The 20,650-nt window shown below is 48.1% G+C and overlaps 1 protein-coding gene and 1 non-coding gene across 6 annotated transcripts in view; both read left to right on the top strand.

The window, feature by feature from the left end:
- The first annotated feature begins 630 nt into the window (after positions 1–630).
- Positions 631–771, top strand: LOC122471105. The gene has a single exon (XR_006294115.1). It is a non-coding gene; the product is annotated as a U4 spliceosomal RNA (small nuclear RNA).
- Positions 772–16,541: 15,770 nt separating this feature from the next.
- The window catches only part of PXN (paxillin), a 48,008-nt gene continuing 43,899 nt past the window's right edge, over positions 16,542–20,650 (top strand). For 3 of the 5 annotated variants that reach the window (XM_043557759.1, XM_043557758.1, XM_043557757.1), the window contains exon 1: positions 16,553–16,716. In XM_043557759.1, the coding sequence (XP_043413694.1) occupies positions 16,704–16,716 (13 nt within the window). In that variant the 5' untranslated portion in view covers positions 16,553–16,703. Of the gene's footprint in view, positions 16,717–20,650 lie in introns of all 5 variants that reach the window. The other 2 variants (XM_043557761.1, XM_043557760.1) reach the window with 2 other exon arrangements.

Below are 20,650 nucleotides of genomic sequence, written 5' to 3'. Positions count from 1 at the left end.
CTGAATATTCCAGTTCAAAAAAAGAATAGTTTTTTTTTTTCTTCTTGGTTTTGGACTGCTTTAGGGGTGAAGTGGCAAGTGATATTTAAGTTTCTGTTTCTTAAAGGTCGTTTTTCCTCGTACTTGGTTCGGGGGCAGGAGTTGTAGTTCGCAGTTAGTTACCTTCTTTTGGTTGTATCTTAGTTTTCTCAGCTGTTGGTGTTGTATTCTCTATTGTTTTTTGCCAGGCTGACGTCCGACATCGCACGAATGCATGCTGTGACCCTTGCCCACGTAGTCAGTACATAGCTACTTGTCCTTTTTCAGTTCACTCTGGCTTTTCCTGTCTCCACTGATCACTTTTTTCACTGTTTTTAACTCAAAATTCATTTAACCTGGTCATCTCTGTGATGTCATGACGATTTGCATAAGATTACCCAGCATCCCCAGCGAATGCACTCTCACTTACAAAATCTGAATATTCGACACGAGTCGATCCAACAACAAGAAGCCTCAGGTGCAGACCAGTGTTAAATATAACTGCTGGAAGCAGAACGCATCGTATACACGAATTTCCGCCTGGAGTCGCTCACCCTCACTGAAAAGGTGGTTGTCATCTGTGGGGGAACAGGGTGCGTGCTTACGATTTCCAGCTTTGCGCAGTGGCAGTATCGTAGCCAATGAGGTTTATCCGAGGCGCGATTATTGCTAATTGAAAACTTTTCCCAATACCCCGCCATGACGACTTGAAATATAGTCGGCATTGGCAATTTTTGACAGTCTCTACGGAGACTGAATATTTATGTGTCGAAAAGAAGTCTGTAGAACAGCTGGCTGTCTCCTGAGTCGGTTTTTTTTCTATGCTGAATGTTACCGTTTCCAACTAAGCGTGAGCACGTATACAGTACTCGATGAGGTTGTTTCCCCCAAGTCTGAAATGCGTATGAGGGTCTTTTATTATGGTGAAGTAACGTGTTTTATAATTATGTGTCTGACCTCGTTGAGAGGTACGGATTTTCGAGGGTTGGAGGGAATGAATCTTGACCAAGTGCTTCTTAAAAGCCCCGGAGGAAAAAAATGCTCTACTTTTACTTACTCAGGCCCCATTGTGACGTTCCAGGCAGAGCTGTGCTGGAAACCAAGTCACCTTAATTCTAGTGTTGTACTGGGTTCTGCTACACTGGCTACCTCTAGTCTTGTTCTCTCCCTAGGGAAGCCAGAGGTGTCCCAGGACAGACGCCCTCAAGAGGCCCACCCTTACTCCTGGCAGATCCAGGTGGACGTGCGTAGGCCATCTCCCATCAAACACTCCTCCGGTCTGTAAGCAAAAGGATTTGGTTATTAAGGGCTAAGGTGTGGTGGACAGGCATCTATTGCTTCAGGGCAGCCTTGGGGAAAACCGCCCCAGCGGTAAATTAGACCCAATCGCTGCTTCGGGGAGTTCAGTTTTAAGACAGGCCGCAAGTAAACGAACAGATGAGCTAGAAAATTACAGATTATTTCAATGCTATGAAGAAAAGAAGCAGGGAGCTGTGGTGGAGCCATCATTCTTTTCTTTTTTCTTTTCTTTCTTTCTTTTCTTTTTTTTTTTTTTACAAACAGCTCTTTTGAGTTATAATTGACATTCAATAAATCACACATTTTTAAATACACAATGTTATTGTTTTTTTAATGTTTATTTTTGACAGAGGGAGAGAGAGCATGAGCGGGGGAGGGGCAGAGAAAGAGAGGGAGACACAGAATCCGAAGCAGGCTCCAGCCTCTGAACTGTCCGCACAGAGTCGGATGCGGGGCTCGAACTCACAGACCGCGAGATCATGACCTGAGCTGAAGTTGGACACTCAACCGACTGAGCCACCCAGGCGCCCCTAAAGCACACAATTTTATAAGTATTGAGACATGTACACCGAAGACACCATTACAGGGGCGCCTGGGTGGTGCAGTCGGTTAAGCGTCCGACTTCAGCCAGGTCACGATCTCGCGGTCCGTGAGTTCGAGCCCCGCGTCGGGCTCTGGGCTGATGGCTCAGAGCCTGGAGCCTGTTTCCGATTCTGTGTCTCCCTCTCTCTCTGCCCCTCCCCCGTTCATGCTCTGTCTCTCTCTGTCCCAAAAATAAATAAAAAAACATTGAAAAAATAAAAAATAAAACACAAAACGAAGACACCATTACAATCCAGAGAGTGAATACATTCATCACTCCCCTCCCCACCTCCCTGTCTCTTCCCACTCCCTTCTGTTGCTATAGTTGGCAATTTCCAGAGTTGTATATAAATGGAATCGTATGGTATGTGACATTTGGAGACTGACTTTTTAACCAAACATAATGTCCTTGAGGTCCATCCAGGTTGCATGAATTAATAGCTCATTCATTTCTCTTGCTGAGTAGTATTCCGTTTATGGAAGTACGGGATTTATTTCAACCATTCACCCTTTGAAAGACATATGACTTGTTTCCAGTATTTTGCCATCACCAATAAAGCTTGTAAGAACATTCCTGTACAAGTTTTGTGTGAACAAGGGTCCCTGGCTGGCTCAGTCAGTAAAGCACGCGACCTTTGGTCTTGGGGTCATGAGTTCAGGCGCCATGTTGGGCCTAGAGCTTACCGAAAAAGGAAAAAAGGGGGGCTGGGTGGCTCAGTTGGTTAAGTGTCTGACTCTAGATTTTAGCTCAGGTCATGATCTCATGGTTCGTGGGCTCGAGCCCCCTCTTGGGCTCTGTACTGGTAGTGTGGAGCCTGCCAGGGATTTTCTCTCTCTCTCTTTCTGCCTTTCCCTTGCTCAAGTGCCATCTCTCTCTCTCTCTCTCTCTCTCAAAATAAATAAACTTAAAAAAAATTTTTTTAAGGAAAAAACCAAGTTTTGTGTGAGCATAAATTTTTAATTCTTTGGCCATATGGGAAATTACATGTTTAATTTTATAAGAAATTGCCAGATTACTTTCTAGAGTGGCTGTATCACTTTTCTTTCTTTTTTTCTTTAAAGTAGGTTCCATGCCCATCATGGGTCTTGAACGCATGACCCTGAGATCGAGGGTCACATGCTCTCCTGACTGAGCCAACCAGGTGCCCCCACTTTATTTTCCATGTGAAGTCTTTTAAAAATCTAGACAACCCCCCCCCCCCCCCCCCGCCTGTTTTCTTTCCTTCATGACATTGATTTTTTGGAAGAATCCAAGACAGGTATCTTGCAGGAGTCCCACATTCGACTTCATCTGATTGTGTCCCAAGGTGTTGATTAACATATTCCTTTGTCACCCTATATTTCCTGTAACCAAGACTTCCCAGCTTGATTAGATTCAAGAGAACTTCAAAGGTGGCTCTGTGAACTTTGTACTGCACCTTCCATTTTTCAGTGATGCTGAATTTAAGCACCTGGTTAAGGCAGTAACTGCTCTCTCTCTACTGTAAAAGTAATTCGGTGTCTGTGGAATGAACACTTGCCGTAGGAACCATTTGATACTAAAAGCCCTTTGCTTTCCATGACCACTCTTCTCAACTACTTCCTGATCAGCCATCAAATCTGGCTGAGTAAGATAAATTAATGTCACTCCTTCTATAGAACCCAGGATAGGTTTCCTAGGACTGGAGGAGACCCTGCATTTACGACCTATGGTCCTAGGAATTCAAGAAGAGTCCTCAGATAAGCCAGTGTATCAGAACTGAGCAAACCTGATGGAAAGAAGAGGTCAGTGATAATTGCTCAAAGGGGCATCCTGAAGACCCCATGTTAAGAACTTTAAGAGGAACCAGGTGTGCTATCCAGAGGCTGAAATTTCCTTTCTTTTTAAAAACTTTTAATGTTTATTTTTTAAGAGAGAGAGAAAGAATGTGAGCAGGGGAGGAGCAGAGAGGGACGGAGACACAGAATTGGAACCAGGCTCCAGGCTCAGAGCTGTCAGCACAGAGCCCGACACAGGGCTCAAACTCATGGACCACAAGATCATGACCTGAGCCGAAGTTGGACGCTTAACCGACAGAGCCACCCAGGCGCCCCACAATATAAGTATCCTTGATGGGGTGATCTGGAAATGCGCCCCAACCATTTCTTCCCACCTTAGTTGGTTGCCAGGATGGCTAATCAGGGTATCAAACCAGGTCTGAAGGAAATAGACAATGGTGCTCCCTCCCATGGCAAATTTTGTGTTGATGAGAATGTCAGAGGATCTTCTGGCAAACACTGACCCATGTGGTGTGGGGGTGTGGGTGAGAGTGAGTTTTTTAGAATTTATAATAGCAAGTAAGTAAAATAATGACTAATTGGTAAGCAAACACAAGAGAGAAAAAGCATGGAAAAACCACTGGAAAGATGAACAAATAGCCTAAGGAAAACAAAATGATGTTTTTATTTTTTAAAAAAGGTAAATTTTATAAAATATCCATGTGATATTTTGCTCTCAGCTCTATCAGAATCCTCTTTTGGCTGGGTAATTTGAGTTGCAATGACTTTTTTCTTAAATTGAAGTAAAATTCACGTAACATAAAATTAGCTGTTTTAAAGTGAATCCATGTGATTTTAACATATTGTTTTCTATTTTACAACCTAATTTTTTTCTGGTTACAAAATTATTGCATGTTTGTATGTAAAATCCAAGCATCCTATATATATGAAGAGATAGTCAAAGACTCCCCCCCCCCCCATAATCCCACTTCAACCACTAGAAGAGAAAGCCACAGGTAGATGAGACTATTCCTCCAAATTGTTCTATTCCTATATTAACATAATTGTTAACAAACATTGAATTATACTCTACATACAGTTCACCATTTCCTTTTCCTTTAGGAAAATGCCTATGCATGGGCATTTGGGATGTTTCCAGTTTTTCCTGATTATAAGCAATGTTCCAATGAACATCCTTGGATGTACAGCTTTGCCTGCTCATGGGATATTTCTAGGAAAATTCTCTGTAAGTCTGATCGCCTGCACAAAGGCCATGTGTATTTTGCATTTTGCGAAGTGCCCCCAAGTCAGCTTCCCCAAAACTATACCAGTATTTGCCCACAAAGCCACGTAGGGAGAGCATCTGGAGAATGTTTGATGTATATGTTTGGACGTGCTCTGTAGATTTCACAAGGCTTCACCCCATTAGGGAAGGAAAGAGGGAGGGACATGAATTCACATCCAGTTCCAACACTTGTTTATTCCCAGCTCCTTTCCAGACAGAGAGCAAGGAGAAGAGTCTGGGTTGGGTGAGGTAATCCTGACCCCACCCCCCTCTGCCATGTAGGGAAATATCTTTGGAAACATCAGCTCCTGTGGAGCAACACTTACCCCACCCTCCCATCCTGTTGCCCCAGCCATCCTGGACCCCCTGGCTCCAGAGCACAGAAAGCCTGGGCTCCGAGGGCTATCTCAGCAAGAAAAGGACTCACCAGCCCCCAAACAATCTTCTTAGTGTCCAAATCACTGCAGACTGTCTGCAAGAATCTCTGGCTTCTCGAGGTTAAAAATATCCTATGCCGGAGGGGCCATCAGTGTCTGGCTCAGAAGAGAACTGGCTCTCCATTGCTGGGGAAATTAACTAAAACCAATTGACTTTTTTTCTGTGAAGCTTTGAAGCCAGACTTTTAACTGGGTTAAAATCCTTACTCCACTATTTGCTAGCTATGTGACCCTAGGCCACTTCCTTAACTTCTCTGTGCCTCAGTTTCCCTGGCTGTAAAAGGAGTGTCGTGATCTCATTCATCTCAGAGGCCAGCGGGTCTCCATCCTGGCTGTGTACAAGAATTGGCTGGCAAGCTTTTAAAAATCCCGATGTCCAGGCTGTATTCTAAGCCAATTAAATCTGAGTTTCTGAGGGCTAGTGTTCTGGGCAAAGATGTATATATTTTAGAGTTTCCCAGATGTTTCTGATGTGCCATAGAGATTTTGTGAGTATTGCATGATATTGTGAGTATTGAATGAAAACTGTTTCTGCTGGTGCCTGACGCAGAGTTGAATGCTTTGGTAGGGGTTGTGGGACCAATCATCTAAGCCTGGGTGGTGGTCAGGGAAAGCTTCCTGGAGGAGGGGTTAGCTGAGCTGTGAACCAAAGGAGAGGAGTTACCCTGGCCAAAGAGAACAGGATGAATTTTAGCAGGAGTAACAGCACCTGCAGGCATCTGGAGCCTGGGGGATGTGGCCTCCAGAGGAATTGAAAGTCATTCTCTGTGACTGGAGCTGAGAAGGGAGAAAGTAGACATATTGGGTCCCCTGATGAGGTTAGAGGTCAGAGAAAATCACTGTGTTTTATGCTGGTATCCTGAAGGATTGTTTCAGCAGGATGGTAAGATACCCAGACCATGTCTTCCCTCCCAATTCAGAGGCAGCAGGGCCTTCCTAAGGCACTGTGTCCAAGCCAGCTGGGGAGCTCCAACTTGCCAACAATCGGCAACACCCCCCCCACCCCATGCTCCCATTCACGAGCCGGCCCATGGACTCTCAAGTCAGAGAGTCCTGGCTTTGAATCCTGACTTTACCACTTTGTACCTAATGTGGCCTCTGGCAGGTGACTTCACTTACAAGCCTCAATTTCCTGGCCTGTAAAACAGGCATGAAACCCCCATTAGACTTTTGCAAGGATTAAATGAGGTGATGTAAAAGATAGCACGGTGCATCCCACATGTCAAACAGTAAATGTTTCCAATGATTATTCTTTTTAAAGATTATTATTATTCTGTGGCGCCTGGGTAGCTCAGTCGGTTAACTGTCTGACTTTGACTCCGGTCATGATATCCTGGTTCATGAGTTCAAGCCCTGCATAGGGCTCTGTGGCAGTACAGAGCCCGCTTCAGAACCTCTGTCCCCCTCTCTCTCTGTCCCTCCCCTGCTGGTCTTTTCTCTCTCTCAAAATGTATAAACTTAAAAAATAAAAATAGGGGCACCTGAGTGGCTCAGTCAGTTAAGCATCCAACTTCAGCTCAGGTCATGATCTCACAGTTCGTGGGTTTGAGACCCGCGTCAGGCTCTGTGCTGACAGCTCAGATCCTGGAGTTGCTTCAGATTCTGTGTCTCCCTCTCTTTCTCTCTGCCCCTCCTCTGCTCGTTCTCTCTCTCTCTCAAAAAAAAAATTTAATTTAAAAAATAAAAATAATTATTCCAAATAATGATTCTGTAATGACAAGTATTAATATTATTAATAATATTCACAATCTTGATTCTGCAACCCTTTGGTGGCTGGATAGATTCCCAAATCTGTCCTTTTCTCTCCCAGCCCTAAAGTCCCACTTTGGTTCTCCCATGATAATTAGAGCTTTAATTTCTCAGCTCTTTTTCTGCATTTTTCTTGTTGTTCAATCTACATAACAACCTTGGGAGGCATATGTTTTATTATCCAGATTTTACAGTTAAGGCAACAGAGGCTCAGACTGGTTAAGCCACTTGCCCCAAACCACCCAGATACATATTACACCTGCAACCTCATACACATTCACTGATGAGAAAACTGAGGCTCAGAAAGATGAAGTATCATGCCCAAGGTCACACACTTGGCAGGTGGCAAGGCTGGGATTTAAACCCTTGTCTGTCCTATGACTTCTGGACCCTAAGGGTTCCTCCCAGAGGACTGAAGTGCCTGCTAGGATTCACCTTCTAAACCACCTGGAGAGATAAGCAGGGGAGGCTGGAACCTTTCATTCTTGCTGCCCTTACTCTGGGGCTCTTTTGAAGACCAGCCCGTTCTGGAATGCCCTTCCCACCAACTGCCACCTGTTCTTCAAAATCAGGTCAGTGTTCACTCTTTTCCAGGAAATATTTCCAAACCTCAATTGAGTCACTCTTAAGCTATTGGTTCCCCTTCATGCAAACATCTGCAGTGTCATATTTACAATGTTATTTTATTTTATTTTTTTATTTGAGAGAGAAAGAGAGAGAGAGCACAAGGAGGGGAGGGGCAGAGAGAGAGAGAATCCTAAGTAGGCTCCACGCTCAGTGCAGAGCCCGATGTGGGGCTGAAATCAAGAGTTGGATGCTCAATTGACTGAGCCGCCCAGGTGCCCCTGTGTTTTATTTTTATGTTATTTTTTATTTTTATTTTTTTTAAATGTTTATTTTTGAGAGAGAGAGAGAGAGAGAGAGAGAGAGAGAGAGAGAGAGAGAGAACGTGAGCAGGGGAGGGGCAGAGAGAGAGGGAGACACAGAAACTGAAGCAGGCTCCAGGCTCCGAGCTGTCAGCACAGAGCCCGACGTGGGGCTTGAACTCATCAGCCTTGAGATCATGACCTGAGCTGAAGTCGGACACTTAACCAACCAAGCCACCCAGGAGCCCCTATTTTTAAAATATTAATTCATTATGGGAATGGGTAAGATCACATATGTGGTTCAAAGTTCAGAAGATTCAATGGGGTGCCTGGGTGGCTCAGGTGGTTAAGGGTCTGACTCTTGATTTCAGTTCAGGTCATGATGTCACGGTTCATGAGATCAAGCCCCGCATCAGGCTCAGTGCTGACAGTGCAGAGCCTGCTTGGGATTCTGTCTCTCCCTCTCTCTCTGCACCTCCCCTGCTCACTTGCACACACACACACACACACACACTCTCTCTCTCTCTCTCTCTCTCTCTCTCTCTCTCTCAGAAAAAAAAGTTCAAAAGACTCAAAAGGCTATTTAGTGAAATTGCTTCGCACTCCTGACCCCCAACCACTTTGCTCCCACTCCCCCACCCCCTGCCAGTTAACGATAGTGTTTATGTATTCTTCCAGATCTCTCAGCATATAGGAGCATCTCATAAACAAATATATTGTTTCCCACCTTCCCCCACAAATGATACACATGTTACACACACTGTTCAGTTTTATTTTTTAGATCTTGGAGACTGTTTCATATTAGTACATAATGATCTTCCTGGATCTCTTCTGTGGCTACACAGTTTTCCATTGTAGGACTGTATGTAGTTTATTTAACCATTCCCTTGTGGATGGGCGTTTGGGTTGTTTCCCGTCTTCTGCTCTTAAAAACAGCACTGCAGGGGCGCCTGGCTGGCCCGGTAGAATGTGTGATTCTTGAGCTCGAGGTCATGAGTTGGAGCCCCACGTTGAGTATACAGAATACTTAAAAATTATATCTTAAAGGGGCGCCTGGGTGGCTCATTCGGTTAAGCATCCGACTTCAGCTCAGGTCATGATCTCACGGTTCATGGGTTTGAGCCCCACATCGGTCTCTGTGCAGACAGCTTGGAGCCTGGAGCCTGCTTCAGATTCTGGGATTCTGTGTCTCCCTCTCTCTGCCCCTTCCCCCCTCAAATGAATGAACATTAAAAAATATTTTTTTTAAATTAAATCTTAAAAAAACAAACAAAAAAACAGGACTGTGGCTAAGGTCCCAGTACCTGAGACTTTGTTGTCAGTCCTGGGAAACTCTGTGAACGGTCTGTGGTGGAGTGGCTGGGGCTGGGGTCTCATCCTGAGCATGCAACTAAGCCCCCAGCCCAGGCAACACATCTCTTTATGCCTCGGAGTGTCCCCACCCTTTCCTTCTTTCAAATAATATTTACCGAACAGCTGCCATTCTGGACACTGGTGAAGAAGATAAGCCCAGTCCCTCTTCTCATAGTGCTGACATTTTAATGGGGGAGGGAGAGACACATAATCAACAGGTAAACAAATAAATATAGAACATAATGTCAAAAGGTGAAAGTAATTAAAATAAACCAGCATAAAGGGATATAGGGTCTGACGAGGGTGGTGGAGGGATTGTAGATAAAATGTCCAGGACCCACAGAGGTGATTCGTGAAATGAAACCTCAGTGATGAGCAGGAACAGCTGTGCCAAGATCTGGGAAGAACATTCCAGAAGGAGTCTTGCAGCTGTGAAGTCTCCAAAGTCAGAACTAGTTTGCGGTGCTCGAGGGACATAACGGAGCAACATGAATCAGGAGAGACGAAGAAGACAAGATCTGGGGTGCAGCCTTGGAGATCCTGGTGAGGATTTTGGGTTTATTTGCAGTGCAACAGGAAATCACTGAACTGGCGAAGCAAGGGAATAATAATGTGACAATGTACATTTTTTAGACATTACTTTGTGACCCAGCCATTCCACTCCTAGGTGATTATCTAAGAGAAAGGAAAACATATGTCCACACAAAGACTTTGCTAAGAATGTTCATAGCAGCTTTATTCATAGTGGCCAAAACTGGAAAAACAGCCCAAATATCCATCAGTAGGACAGTGGGGAACCAAAGTGTGGCACATCCATACAAAGGAGTACTACTCTGCAAAAAAAGGAGCAAACTCAGGGCGCTTGGGTGGCTCAGTCGGTTGGGCGTCCAACTCCTGATTTTGTCTCATGATTTGTGAGTTCGAGCCCCTCGTCGGGCTCCATGCTGATGGTGTGGAGCCTGCTTGGGGTTCTCTCTCTCTCTCCCCCTCTCTGTGCCCCTCCCCCACACACAGGTGCACTCTCTCTCTCAAAAATAAATAAAGATTTTTTAAGTTTATTTTTGAGAGAGAGCGAAAGCGGAGGAGGAGCAGAGAGAGAGGGGACAGAAGATCTGAAGTGGGCTCTGCACTGACAGCAGAGATCCCAACGTGGGGCTTGAACTCAAAGCTCATGACCTGAGCTGAAGTCGGAAGCTTAACTGACTGAGCCACCCAGGTGCGGAGCAAACTCTTGGTGCATATGACGTGGTTGAATCTGAGGAACATGTTGGGGCAAAGAAGCCAGACCTCCCCACACCATGCAAAAAAGAGAATACATATTGTATGATTCTGTTTCTGTAAATACATTACAAAGAAAATGCAAAGTAATCTCTAGTCACAGAAAGCAAATCAGTGGTTATCTGGGGCCAGCAGTCAGAGGACAGGGGATCAAATGCAAGAGGCAGGAAAGAGCAATGGAATGTTCTGTATCTTGATTGAGGCAGTGGTTACATGGGTGTAAACATCTATCAAAGCCCATTGAACTAGTACACTTGAGACAGGTGCGTTTTATTAGGTATAAATTATACTTCAATAAAGTTGATTTTTAAAAATGCTTATTTATTTATTTTTGAGAGAGAAAGGAGTGGAGGGGCAGAGAGAGAAAGAGAGAATCTCAAGCACATTCTGCACTGTGTCAGTGCGGAGCCCAACGCGGGGCTTGAACTCATGAACCATGAGATCATGACCTGAGCAGAAATCAAGAATCAGTCCCTTAACTGACTGAACCACCCAGGCGCCCTAATAAAGTTGATTTTTTAAAAAGGATAACATTGGCTCATGGGTGGAAAATAGGCTCCAGGAGGCCAGTTTGGAGCGTAGTTGCAGTAATCCCAGGTGGTGGCTTTGTTGCCACTACAGAGATGGCATTGGAGGTGGAAATAGGAGAGGGCTGCGGACTACCCTTGGTAGGTGGTGAGCAGGACTGGCTGTGGGAGGTGAGGACAAGGGGGACTAGTGATGACTTCCAGGTGTGCACCTGTCAACATGTGGGGCCCTTAGCTGACATGGGGACACAGAGGGTGGAGCAGCTTTGGAGCAGAAGCCCAGCCCCCTTCACCCACCGAAAGCCTGGACGGTCTCTTGAGATCCCTTCTGTCCCAGTGATTCTTTGTGTGAAATTCCTCCCTCCCCAGGCAGGTACGGAGTTGTCAGTCACCGAGAAGACGACTCACCGCTGCCACCTTATGGAGGAGACTGGTAACGGGGAAGCTGGGATTTCAGCTGAGGTCTCCCTTTATGTTTCATTGTTCAGTTACCCACCCCCCGCCCCCCCGCAGTGCTTCTCTGTCGCAGCTCAACTCCTTCAACCACGCAGTGCCCTTGAGGAGTGGCTGTGCATCGGGAAGGGTCCCAAGCTCCATCACCAGTTCTGCTGTCACTAAGAACTCACTGCGCTGTAACTTTAAATATTTCTCTGTAAATGACCTACTTTTTCATTTAACTTGGCCTCATCCTAAATTGCAATACTGTATTTATTGAAAAACATCCACGTGTAAGTGGACCTGCACACTTCACAGCTATAGTGGTTTTATGGGCTATTTAGGTAATTTTCTAATACACACGAATACATAACTATTAAAATAAGAATTCTCGGGGCACCTGGGTGGCTCAGTTAGCTCTCTGCCCCTCCCCCACTCATGCTCTGTCTGTCTCTCTCTCTTGAAAATAAACATTAAAAAATGTTTTTAAAAAATGAGAAATCTCTGTGTACCATTTACACATCTCTCATTCCTCTGGTGGTATTTGTACCCCATCTGAGGGGAAGGGGGATTCTTCATGGGGTCACTCTAAGGTACTGTGCGCCAGTCGGTGCTCACGAAATATCGATTATACATTTATCTGGACACAACTGGGACCGACAGCACTTTGTCAACACTCAGCAGAAACACCGACAAACAGACCACTTAATCTCTGATACAGCACTTCCACTCCTAGGAAACAATCTTCAGGAAATAATTAAGGATGCATGCCAAGCTCTTTTTATATTACGGACATTTAATTTTTATCTTTTAGTTGATCTGTTTGTTTTGTTTTGTTTTTTTTCCCTAAATCTCTTCCTACAGTGAACAACTAGTATAAAGAAAACTTCCACATCTATATTGTAAGGTCTGGAATTTACTTTTCTAAATCTTTTTTTAAAATTTATTTATTATTTTTATTTATTTATTTTGAGAGAGAGAGAGCTGGGAAGAGGCAGAGAGAAAGGGAAAGAGAAATCCCAAGCAGGCTCCATGCTGGCAGCACAGAGCCCAATGCGGGGCTTGAACTAACGAACAACGAGATCATGAGCTGAGCCAAAACCAAAAGGTAGATGTTTAACCAACTGAGCCACCCAAGTAACTCACCTTTCCAAATCTTTTTTTTCCCCCCCTTGAATCCCTTCTTTCTTCTGCGTGTCAATCAGTGCACTATTAAGACATGGTCTCTGCCTTCCTGGCGTCTAGAGTCTAGTACGTACGAGATGGGAAAATGCAAACGACCAGTACACAGGAACTGTTTAATTATAATTGTCAAGAGTTCTTCCAGGGCCCTAAAAAAAGATCTTAATAACAGGGGCCCTGCAGGTCAGGGAGTGATTTTCTAAGGAAATGGCTTTTAGATTGATATCCCCCCAAATAATGATGCCAGCTCACATTTAAAGCTGCACTGTCCCACGGGGTCCCCACTGGCCATATGTGGCTACTGAGCACTTGAACTGAAATGTGGCTGTTCGAACTGAGATGTGCTCTAAATGCACAATACATACTGGATTTCGAAGACTTCACATGAAAAATAAAAAGTGAGAAATCTCTGATGTTGTTTATACTGATTAAAAGTTGAAATGAGAATATTAGGATATATTGGATTACATCAAATACGTTAATATCCATTTTACCTGTTGCTTTTACCTTTTTAATACTAGAAAGTTTTAAATTACATATGTGGCTTGCATTTTGTTTCTAGTGGGTAGAGTGGAGCCAGAGAGTGCTTACTGATAACAAGGACCTTTCTAAGTCCTAAAGGTGTAGTATTTCATTTAGTCCTACGATGATTCTGGGAGGTGGCTTTTTCTTTTTTAAATTTTAAAAGTTTCCTTATTTTGAGAGAGAGAGAGAGAGAGAGAGAGAGAGAGAGAGAGAGAGCACGTAGGGGAGGGGAGAGAGAGAGAGAGAGATGGAGAAAGAGAGAATCCTAAACAGGCTTTGCACCATGTGGAGTCCAATGCGGGGCTCAAACTTTGGTGAAGTCAGATGCTTAACCAACTGAGCCACCCAGGTGCCCAGGGAGGTGGCTATTATTCGTCTAACTGCAGAGGAGGAAAACTGAGGCGCAGAGAGCAAATGGCCAGAGATTTTCACCACCAGCAAGTGGCATAGCTGAGGTTTGAACCTAGGTGGAGTCCCTCTGCCTGACCAGTACGCACTTAACCTTTACCCCATGCTACTGAATACAAGCACCACTGTGCTGGGACATCCATAGCCATCAGGGCAGAAGGAGCAGCACAGAGATAATCCACAGACTAGATGGGCCTCTGCTCCTTTGGCGATGGAATGACCCTGGAGGATCTGCTTTCTCCGGGGCTGTTTCCTCACCCTGGGGACCCTGAATTCAGCACTGTCTGTCAGTGAATGTTAATCTTTAGGAAGCATACTTATAATGGCCCCCTAAGCATTCTCTCAGACATATCCAGTGGAAACAAAATGCAAACCATATATGTAATTTACAGTTTTCTAGTAGCCCTATTAAAAAAGATAAAAAGAAACAAGTAAATTAATGTTTTATTTAATCCACTATATCCTAAATGTAACTGTATCAACCTGTAAGCAACATAAAAAAATATGTCCCTGGTGACCCGTCTATCTCCCCATTATCACTCCCTGCCTCATATTTCATGCTGCGAATTCCTTCTAGTTCAATGCACCTTGGCCACTGTCTTGCCCACAGACATTTGCATATGCTGTTCTAGGCAGTGGGGAATGATGTGAGACTAGCCATCCTTCATACAGGCCTGTTTGCTTTTCTGCCTGCCCTTTTGGACTGTAAACCTGAAGAAGGCAGGCACCATATCAGATTTATTCATCGCTGTATCCCCACCCTGAGCACAGCTCCTGGTACAGTGCAGGCACCGTTAAATGTCTCACCTTTGAGTGGTTAATGAATGACCTCACTACTTATTTTCTGTTTCTTCAGTTAAACTGTGAACTTTCTGAGGAAAGGGACTATGTGGTTTGCTTTGTTCCAAGTGTCAGGTATAGTGCCCACTAGTCGTTCAGAAAATATATATTGAGCAGCACCTCCTATAAGCCATGCACATACTAAAGGCTATGTGGTGAGCTGAAATGGACATGGTTCCTGTCCTCACGTGCGAGACATTGATCCAAGAATCCCACCACTAAATGTAAACTGCAGTAGTGAGTAGTGCTTACAAAACAGGTACATTACAGGTGTTGGAAGGGCAGCCTTGGCTCTTGAATTTTAACATAGGAGGACCTGGTAGCCATAAGTGAGCTGCTTGGTTCTGCCTTTAAGAAAGAACTTGTCACTCAGATCGAGAAGAGGCTACACTCTTCCAGGGCATCCCCAGCCAATGGCTAAACATGCTGGGGGTCCTGGGGCTTGGATACTTCTGCTCAATGGAGATCCTCTAATGAGTTTTTGTTCTGGTGCTCCCTGATAGGTTGTCTATCTTTGTCAGATGAGCCCTTGTCCAATTCTGCTTCTTCCTCTTTCTCCTTCATGGTTGTTGCCGTCGAACCCTCCCCCCCCCGCCCCCCCCGCCGGCCACCAACTCTATTTCAACATCTGCTTCCTGGAGGATCTGACTTGACCCAGAGGGGCTTGGGGGCTGGATTCTTGTGGGCAGGGGAACTTGAAGTGTTGCTTTCAGGGTATTTTTATATAGAATCAACAAACTACCATTGCCCTTTGCAAAGAAAGAGGAAGGGCTGATAGTAATAACTGCCTCTATGAGAATTAACTTAGATAATAGCTGTATGGTATCTGGCACTCCATGAACCACAGCTGTTATTATTACCTGATCTCTGAGTGAGTGGGTGTTTCAGGAAACTGTGCCTGGCACTGGGTATAATCTCCTTGAAGTCTTCCCCTTAATATCTAAGGTGGGGTCCCCTCTGCTCCTTGCAGAGTTTTGGAAAGGTCTCCCTCTAGGGAGGGTAGACATGTGGAAGATTAAAGGATATAGGGGCGCCTGGGTGGCGCAGTCGGTTGAGCGTCCGACTTCAGCCAGGTCACGATCTCACGGTTCGTGAGTTCGAGCCCCGCGTCAGGCTCTGGGCTGATGGCTCAGAGCCTGGAGCCTGCTTCCGATTCTGTGTCTCCCTCTCTCTCTGCCCCTCCCCCGTTCATGCTCTGTCTCTCTCTGTCCCAAAAGTAAATAAAACGTTAAAAATAATAATAAAAAAAAGGATATATAACTTTGAAAGTATTGAATCCAGGGGCTCCTGGGTGGCTCAGTCGGTTAGGCAACCAACTTTGGCTCAGGTCATGATCTCAGGTTTGTGAGTTTGGGCCCCACGTGGGGCTCTGGGCTCTGTGCTGATAGCTCAGAACCTGGAGACTGCTTTGGATTCTGTGTCTCATTCTCTTTCTGCCCCTCCCCCACTTGTTCTCTGTCTCTCAAAAATAAATAAATGTAAAAAAAAAAAGAAGAAAGTATTGGATCTGGCCCCAAAGGCTGGATTGCAAGCTGCACTGCCATCGGTCCAGAGGGCAACCCCAAGAAAGGTCCTCCAAAGGTTCCTTGCTTTACCTGGTACTGATTTATGGTCCTCCTGGGAGATGACCTACTGGTAGACAGGTAGACAGACAGGTGGACAAATCCGACTCTCCAGTGGATTGATATGTGGTGATTGAGTGACCGATGGATGGACAGACACAGATCAGACTGAGATGTCAAGACAGGAGATGGATCTGTCAGCCAGACGGTCAGGCTTGTGACTTTGAGACGGACAGAAAGGCTGACAGCAGGGCCGGAAGGCCTGGGCGGGGTGAGGGGGGTGGGGGCCGCCACCCGCCAGCTGGGCCGCAAGGGGGCGCCGCCTCCCCGCCCGGCGTGGCCCGCCGCCGGCTGGGCGCGCGCTCGCGGGCCTGCGGCGGGGCGGGGCTAGCGTGCGCACGGGGCGGGGCCAACTTGCTCGCGGGGGCGACCGCGGGTGGGGGGCGGGGCGCGCGTGCTCGCGGGGGCGGGGCACGCGGCGGGCGCGGGGGCGCGCGGCGGCGGCTCGTTCCGTTCCGGGCCGAGGCTCGCGGCGGAAAAGTTGCGGGGCGGAGAGGAGCGGCCCCGGGACGGGCAGCGAGCGCGACGCCGAGCCGGCTCCCGGCGCCCGCGGTCCCGCCATGGACGACCTCGGTGAGTGAGCGGGAGGTCGAGGAAGGAGGGTGCGAGGGGCGCGCGGCCTCGGGCCGGGCGGGAGCGAGCTGGCGGCGGGGGCTGCGGGATCCCTCCTCCGGCGGCCCGGGTCCTGGCTCTGCTCGCTGCCTGATGGAGCTCCGCTGGGCCGGGATCCCGGGCCCGGCCTGAGTCCTTTGCCAGGCCGGCCCCGCCGCGGTCCTCACAGCCGCCACCCCCCGCCTCGGGGACGGCTCCACCTCCGGACTCGGGACCTCGGGGACCCACCCCCATCTCCCAGACCAGCCTCAGGGGCCAGCTTGCGCCTCGGGGACCCGCCCCGTCCGCCCCAGGGACGGACCCCCGCTGCCGGCACAGCACCACCTCCCCCCGCGCTGTGGGACCCTCCCTTCACAGACCGTTCCCTCACCCCCCACCTCACTGATCGGCCGCCCAACTCGGGGAACAGCTGCCTGAACTCCTGGTTGGTCCCTCATTTCCAGGACCTGCTCTCACCCCTTTGAGGACCCCCACTTCACAGACTGGCACCCCCACTTCAGGGATAGCCCCTCCAAGCCCACCCTTTTCATTTCACAAGTTAGAGATGAGCCTCCGATGACCACACCCCCACAAAGACAAGTTTCTCATCTGTCCCCACTAACCACCCCCCCACCCCAGGTCTGGGCCCCCTGTTTCATGGGCTGCCCACTCCATTTCGCTGACTGTCCTGTCCACTCTGTGGGCCAGCCCCTCCCCTTTCCTATCACAGATCAGCCTAATCCTAGAAGAGTAAGCTGGGGAGACATGATTCTTCCCCCACTCCCAGATTCTGGTGCAGTGCCAGGGGAATGCGGTGGGAAGTGGGCCCCGAGGTATGGCCATCTCTGGACTTGTCCGGGGCTGGCAGAGTTCCCCCCACCCCCCTAGCATCAAACCTTGCTGGAGGCCACGCAGGTAAAGAGGACAGGATGCCCAGAACAGAGTTTTACTGTTTTCTTGTTATCGGAGCTCCAAAACTACCCTTTTCAGTGCTGTGTAGACCTGGTGTTAGGGCAGGGGAAAGTATCTCCTGAAACCAGACACGAAACCCGACGGGGTTGAGGCCAGGGTTCTAGGAATGCCTTGAGTGGCCTGAACCCTATGGTGAGAGGATTCACTTCACTGTCTGTCCCTCCCCTTCATGCCTGTAGCTGGAGGGCCTCCGAGCTGGGGAGGTGAGGGGGGGGGGGAGTTTCTTCTCTGTAGGAGCCTTGTCTTCCCTCTCTGGACTGTGGGTGGCTTGTGTGACCATTGATGCTTTCTCTGTCCCAGGCTCTGAGGAGCAGATTCATCAGACAGCACTGACGGGCCTCCCCCAAGCGCACAGGGCACTAAGTTAAGACTGGCTATTTGTAGGTACTGGACTTCCAAGCGGACAGGGAGGAGGACCGCCAGCTTCCTTTTGAAAAAGATCAGGGCGCTGCTGAGAGATCCCGGCGCTGGGGATGGTGTCCAGTCCTGCCTGTTTTGTGGAGTGCGATGGCTGCCAAGCATAGTTCTCTGCCTTCGGGTCAGGCTTGGCACCCATTTTTCCAACACCAGGTTGGCATGCCTTGCAGGCAGGTTTCCCCCCCCCCCCCCCCCCCCCACATAAAAGATAAGCTGAAAGGAGGCTGGGGGGATAGGTTTTGAATCAGGATCTGAAAGTCTCGATGCTTTCCCAGAAGGAACTGGGGAGCAGAGTTACAGTTTCTAAGATGCTGATGTGGTGCTGTTGCTTCTGTGCAGTCCCTTCCACACAGTGCTGTTTGAAGGTCCGAGAAGGTTTTGTAGAGTTTGCTGTTGGAGTCCAGAATTCCTGTCCCCTGATGCTCTTCCATTTAGGGCCAGGAGACTGAGCTAGTCTCAGGGAAAGAGAGGAGAGTGGTATAGGGGGTGACAGGAATTGAAATTTGCAGTTTATGGAGGGCTTCCCCGTACCTCAGCATGTCCCGCTCTCACAGCAGCCCTTCATAAGAGCCCCTTAGGGCCACTGCTGTCACCACTGCCTATCTTTTATGAATGGGAAAAACTGAGAGTCAGAGAGGGTGATTCACTTGCCCAAGGCTGCACAGCCACAGAATGACAAAACCATGACTAGAGAGAAGCCCGGTCCCGCAGCTCTCATGGACCAAGAGGCCTTTCTTCCTGAGGAGGGGGGTAGGCAGCATGTGAAGGAGGAGTCTCAGGGGGTGACGGCTGCCACCTGTAACTTCTGCCGCCTTCCAGCACAGACTCTGCAGTTGTTTCCGGGCTGCCGGACTTCCTGGGCCTCAGCTCCCAGGAGGCCAGCCACGCCTGGCTGCCCTGGAGTCCCAGAGCCCCAGGGTGGGAGCAATGGGGCGAGCAGGAAGGGGAGAGGAATTTGCCTCTGTGCTCAGGCCCCATCAGCTGTCTGGATGGCTGCTCAACACACTGCCTGTCAGCTGTTTTCCTTAGTTTGGGTGGACACAAAGGCCAGGCTGCTTATTTTGATTTTTCTCCTGAGAGTGCTCTCACAGCTGAAGAGCTGTGAGTCCCTGAAGAGTCCCTGAAATGGGAGTTTATGGTCTGTCCTGTGGCAAGGCTAGAGGGGGCAGAGACTCTGCTGTGACTTTGTTTTTTTTGGGTCTCAAAACAAAAATTGGGGAACTCTTCCCTCCCCTTAGCTGCTGGTGACAGACTCACCACGTGCTGTTTAATAAGTTACGAATTTATAGCTCTTTGGGCAGAAAAACATCAACACTGCCCTTGCCTGTGTGTTCTCTCTGCTTTGTGCTGCGGGGTGGCTGCTGGTGGCTTTTCCCATTACTGTTTAGACGCTGGTTTGGCCCGGAGTTCGCCCTGTTGAGTTCTGGCTGGAGTTTCCTGGACAGAGCTCCCACAACACTGAGTGAGATGCACTCTGATTACCGTTTCTGACCCAACTCCTCACTCTCCCTCGTTCATGTTCCTTAGTGCACTTGGGGGGCTGTGACCACAGCTGCGGTCCAGTAATAGTCACGTGTGCTTGATGGGAGACAGGCATCAGACTCAGCACTTTATGGGTATGATCACCGCCATTCCGAGAGAGAGAGAGACAGAGAGATGTTTTATCTCCACTGTACAGATGTGGAAACCTGAGCTCTGGGAGGTTCACTGGGGGGAGCTGGGATTGGAACCCAGACTGATCCAATTCCAGATCTGGTCATCAAAATCATAATAAGGTTAAATGCTCAGTGAGGTGACTAACTGGAGGATGAGCCTTGAGCCTGCTGAGTAATTGCTAGTTACCTTTGAAATTTGTGTGCTGGGGGCCATCCCGAGGAAATGGCCTCTGTGGCAAAGGGTGGGTCCAATTCAGACCTTGATAGCTTTGCCTTCCCATCTCTTCTAGGGGGGACAGCCAGCTGTTGGCAATGCCCAGTTGCTTCTAGAATCTGGACATGTCTTCCTTCAGCTTCTCAGCAGTCTGGACCCTCTGAAAAACAGTGCCTCATTGTCCTTAGGGGGAGTGTTAGGGGGGCAGGGGAGTTGCTTGGGGCATTCCGGACTACGGAGCCTCCCTGTTTCCATGGAAAGTCTGGACTTCGGGCTTGTCTGTCTGTGGTGTCTCTGTGTGTTAGGCCAGGGTCAGGGCATCCAGCTGCTGGGCCTGTGGCAGGGGCAGCTGTGGAGTGATGTTGTGTTCTTCGTCAACACCAGATCTTCTGGGCAATGCACCAGTGAGGTGCAGAGCTGGGCTCCAGACCCTGGTGTGTTTGAGTCCTAAGCAGGTGCTCTTTCTGTTGTGCTTAGCTGTCTGCTGTCTGGACAGCCTCAGCCCAGTGTGGAGAGGTTTGGGCTGCTCTGCCATTGTGGGTTGGAGGTCTTCCAAGAGAACATCGAAGCACTGCCTCCAGCTTCCCCAGTGATGGCCCTGCATTGGGAGGCTGGGGGGGCCCTTGGCAGGAGAGGCCTACGAAAAGCCAGAATTACC

Source organism: Prionailurus bengalensis, chromosome D3, assembly GCF_016509475.1.
Source record: "Prionailurus bengalensis isolate Pbe53 chromosome D3, Fcat_Pben_1.1_paternal_pri, whole genome shotgun sequence".
In the NCBI taxonomy this organism is placed as follows: Eukaryota; Metazoa; Chordata; class Mammalia; order Carnivora; family Felidae; genus Prionailurus; species Prionailurus bengalensis.
Note: the sequence above shows the minus strand (reverse complement) of the source record. Positions and strands in the feature narration are given on the sequence as shown.